The sequence below is a fragment of the Sinocyclocheilus anshuiensis genome, unplaced genomic scaffold (assembly GCF_001515605.1).
Source record: "Sinocyclocheilus anshuiensis isolate Anshui unplaced genomic scaffold, SAMN03320099.WGS_v1.1 scaffold156, whole genome shotgun sequence".
Classification (NCBI taxonomy): domain Eukaryota; kingdom Metazoa; phylum Chordata; class Actinopteri; order Cypriniformes; family Cyprinidae; genus Sinocyclocheilus; species Sinocyclocheilus anshuiensis.
In genome coordinates this window covers 126,075-130,963 of record NW_015554069.1, presented here as the reverse complement: position 1 = coordinate 130,963, position 4,889 = coordinate 126,075, and the positions used below count along the sequence as shown (strand labels likewise).

General features: G+C 39.5%; 1 protein-coding gene across 1 annotated transcript in view; it reads left to right on the top strand.

The window, feature by feature from the left end:
• Positions 1–231: 231 nt before the first annotated feature.
• Positions 232–4,889, top strand: part of sid4 (secreted immunoglobulin domain 4) — a 10,402-nt gene continuing 5,744 nt past the window's right edge. Inside the window, exons 1-5 of the mRNA XM_016460631.1 lie at positions 232–354; positions 2,097–2,243; positions 3,242–3,376; positions 4,272–4,444; positions 4,535–4,730. Of these exons, the coding sequence (XP_016316117.1) occupies positions 306–354; positions 2,097–2,243; positions 3,242–3,376; positions 4,272–4,444; positions 4,535–4,730 (700 nt within the window). The 5' untranslated portion in view covers positions 232–305. The remainder of the gene's footprint in view (positions 355–2,096; positions 2,244–3,241; positions 3,377–4,271; positions 4,445–4,534; positions 4,731–4,889) is intronic.

Here is a 4,889-nt window from a genome sequence, read left to right as displayed (position 1 = left end):
GTTTTTGCAGCAGGAGGTATTCCATGTATGTAGGATTTTTATGTTGTGCATATAATTGGTTCCCACAAAACCACACGTGACCCACAGAAACACAAGACTGAGCTATTGATGCCACACTGAGTTCAGTAAAACAGATAAGCTGTGTGTGTGTGTGTGTGTGTGTGTGTGTGTGCGTGCGTGCTGAGTGAGTGAGTGAGTGAGTGAGTGAGTGAGTGAGTGAGTGAGTGTGTGTGTGTGTGTGTGATAAAGAGAGAGAGGAGGAGTGTTAAACAGTGATCCAGACAGAGAAAGATCTCCAGTCCATCATGAACGTCCAAACCGCAGCGCTGGTTCTCTCTGCTGTCCTGCACACAGGTGAAACTGCCTCTCTCTGCCTTCAATTTCTAATATTAATTATTCAGGTCTTAATAGTATAATGTTATATATTTTTACTAATAATTATTCAGATGCCCAAATTTTAGTTTTCAAAACGTTATTTTATTGTGTGCCATATTTTCAGTTCAACTCAGGGTAGTCTTAACTACTCGTAGATAATGTTTGTTTGCATCTTTTAAAAATGGATTTTATTGGTTTCAGTAGTAGTTTAGTTTAGTTAAAGTATCGCTTGTAACGCAGAGTCACACATTTTAATAGCACTTTATCAGAAAACATGCTCAGTGATTGGTTGTGTTGCATGTAAAACGGCTGCTTTATTTAATTGGCTGTTTTAGTTCCTGACAGAATACAGTCTAAAGTCAGGCTGAAGATTAAATCACTGATTAAATCACACACTGACTGCAAACACAGCAAAGCTTGTCTTTGCATTTACCTTCACATTTCCATTAAACATTCAAGTCCTGTTTTTATTTCTGTCAATGAAAACAAATTTTCAAGTGATAGTTTCCTTATTTGTAGTGGTTTTCATCAAGGATGATATTCTTGTGTTCTCAATTGTATTCCTTCATCTGTGTTGTTGCATTGAGGTTTATTTCTTATTGTTGGAGCCATAGTGTTAATCACATATATCCATTATTGTAAGATCAGTGTATGAGTATATCTGGTTTTTAACGTGGTCATATCTTTGCTTTCTGATGATCTGATACGCTCTTTAAAGTCAGTTTTAAATCAATTTATTAAATGTGATCAAATCACATTCACTGGTTTAGTTTGCTCATGAACAGTGTTGGGAAGTAACTAGTTACATGTAACGTTGTTATGTAATCTAATTACAAAATAAATGTAACATCTGTTACAGTTGCTGAGAAAAAAAATGTGCAATTGAATTACGGTAGCTTATGAAATTTTAAAGATTGCGTGTGAATATTTTCTGTAAAAAGATAGGATATGTTGAATTTGCCTGTTTTTGTTGTGCACGATACCTTCTGCCATTTAAAGACAGGTATGTTTTATTTCTTTAAGATTAACTTTTTTTTCCAAAGCATTGTTAGATGCCAGTATTAGATTAGATTCTTTTTTAAAAACAGTATCATAGCTAAACTATTTCTTGTTATGATTTTAAATCTGTATTTAGCCCCAGAAGGATCTCAAAGTAAAAAGAGGTGCTAAAGTTTGATTTCGTGGTGGCTGTGCTTTAAAATTAAATTATTATAATCTTAATTCCAGTGATGAAGGATTGTGAAAGTCTGACAGTAATCAGTGTTGAGTACTACTGTAAGCTTAACCCTGCCTGCTTTAAATGCTTCAAAATGATTAACAGTTCATAATATTCATTAGAAATTTAGAAAAGGTAATCAAATGTAATCAGTTACTTTAATAAAGTAATTGAAATAGTTGCACTCCTTAAATAGGGTAACTCGTAATCTGTAACCTATTAGGTTTCCAAAGTAACCTTTCGAAGTGTTTGTCATCCTAAAAGCATGCTGTGAGGAGTTTGATTTTTGGTTGTGTTTGTTTAGCAGAGCAGGACTGAAGGTCAGCGAGAGCGACGGGAGCACAGGGTTCATCTGACACAGACTTTCACAAGAATTCAGCATTTTTGTTTCCTTAGATCTTCTCAAACATGTCATGTAACTTACAGTCAAGCATGCAGTGGTAGGCTGAGGTGTGTGAAGTAGTGTGTGATTGACTCAAGCGTCGGTGTTGTTTGCTCATGGCAGTATGGGGTCAGAGTCCCATCGTGTCCGTCCGGCCGCGTACAGCTGCTGTTAAACTCGGCGAGACGGTCAGCTTCACCTGCCGCGTGACCAGCGGATCACAGCCCCTCCAGCTGGAGTGGAAGAGGACCAACAACCAGCCGCTGGGAGGTGCCTTCACATCACCAACCGTCTGAGAAAAACAGATCCCACCGAAGCACCTTCAGACACAACAAACACACTCATTAATACAGCAGAAATTAAATACAGATCAAATGATTTCAGAAGAAACATCAGTGCTCAGAGTTGTTAAGATACTGAAGGCTGAAGATACACTTTTTGAGCAATGTTGCTTGGGCGTTCCCATTGAGAATGGGTGACAAATTTCAGTCTGGATACTTTAGATCAGTCGTGGGCCCTGTGTCTCACCTGGCTGTCCACTGACGGCAACATTGCCCCGTGTATCATCAGCCTAAGATTGCAATCAAAAGTCAGAGATCTTAATATAAACTCAAACACTTTTCATCAAACTCTTCCAAGAACAAATGTGAGCCTGCAGCACAAAAGCAGTCTTAAGTCGCTGGGGTATATTTGTAGCAATAGCCAACAATACATTGTATGGGTCAAAATTATCCATTTCTTTTATGCCAAGAATCATTAGGATATTAAGTAAAGATCATGCTCCATGAAGATATTTTGTAAATTTCCTACCGTAAATATATCAGAACTTAATTTTTGATTAGTAATATGCATTGCTAAGAACTTCATTTGGACAACTTTAAAGATGATTTTCTCAATATTTAGATTTTTTGCACCCTCAGATTCCAGATTTTCAAATAGTTGTATCTCAGCCAAATATTGTCCTATCCTAACAAACCATACATCAATGGAAAGCGCATTTATTCAGCTTTCAGATGTATAAATCTCAATTTCATAAAATTGACACGTATGGGTTTGTGGTCCAGGGTCACAAATAAGTTATGCTATTGTAAGAGAAATATCTGATAGTTAAATGAAGCTTAACTCGTGAATAAATAATGAGAAACCCCATTTAGTCTCCTGAGAAAGGAAAGAGCAACATCTGAGCAAGGAAAGGTCAGTTAGTGACAGGACAGGTGAAACAGCAGATTCCTGCTTTAATGGTCTTATGTGTTCTGGTTTATTTACAGATAACGTGAAGCTTGGACCTGACGGTGCTGTTCTGACCATCACTAACGTCCGTCTCAATAACCAGGGCGGGTATCGCTGCATCGCCACCAATGCTCAGGGAAAAGGGACGGCCACAGCTTCTCTGACCATCAGACGTGAGTCCAGCGTGTGTTTCTCTGTGTGAATAGCCAGTGTTTACCTATCACTGTTCCAGCAGCACCAGCCAAAGCCATTAGCAACGACAAAAACCATTCCAAAGACAAAAAGAGTGTCATTGACTAAGAGAAGAAGAAAAAACTATAACTATGTGCAAAAATATTAATGAAAACAGAGAGAAAATACTTCTGGGAAAACCGATTTAATCAAGAATATTATTTGTGATCTACACAACTAAATTATGTAGCATGAATGTGGAAACCTGAGAAAAGCAGCAAAAACAATTAAACATAGTTTTAAAAATATATATTTTAAGTTTTTTGTTGTTTTCTGTCAAAATAACTATCCAATTAGATGAGAAAATGATATTTTTTTATATGTAAACATGCAAATCACATTTTCTGGTGCCGAGATGTAGGGGATGAACTCAAAGTAATACTCAAATTAAATAAAAATTAAACTAAATAATGCCCAAAAGATATATATAAAAAAAATAGTAGATACTGTATATGAGCAAATTAGAACTAGATAAACCTAACCTGAACAAAATCTAAACCACAAAACTGTGGATTCTTCAAAGCTAAATAGATGGTTGCCAAGTCCTCGGTTTTCCCACAGAAAAAATGATAAAACTGTGGTAGATGTAAAGTTTTGTGAAGGAGGCATACTGGTAAGGAGCCCTAGAGCTGTGTTTATGATCACTACGATATACTGGTTTTCAGCAGTGACTGTAAAATATGTACTTTATCCATGGGAATTGCATATTTGGAGTTTTGATATCTGGGATATGGTCACTGGGCTACGCTTGGGATATTTCTAAGTGGCCATTGTGCTAGTTTTGTTACGCAGACCTGGCAACCCTGATGTGGTTTCAGAGTGTGTTTGTTGATGCAGAGCCTCCGAAGGTGCGTGTGACGCCGTCTGGGCCGCTGTCGGTTCGCGCGGGTGAGAGTGTGACTCTGGAGTGCCGTGTCACCGGGAAGCCCCGCCCCTCCATCAGCTGGACCAAACAGGGCAGTGAGGCGGAGCTTGTTTCCACGACAACAGACACCACAGCATCACTACAGGTGTTTTAGGATTCACTGATTCAGCGTTACGGGTTTCTGCCCGATCTGCACGTCTCAACATGGTCTGTTTCTCCCACTCGCCCACCAAAGGTGACAGTGATGTCAGCAGAGGATGCTGGGATATTTGTGTGCCGCGCTCAGAGCAGGGAGGGGCTTACTGAGGGGCGGGTGGAGCTCAGGATGGAGGGCGGAGCCTCTGCTGGGGCGTTTCCCCAGGCCTCGGTTACAGAAACAGATCTGACAGCCGTGGAGGGTCAGAGCATCAGCATGCACTGCCACGCCACCGGTAAACACACACACATACTCACTCACACACTCACACACACACACACACATACACATACACATACGCACACACACACTCACTCACTATATACACACACACACACTCACACACATGCACGCACGCACACACACACACACACACACACACACACACACACAC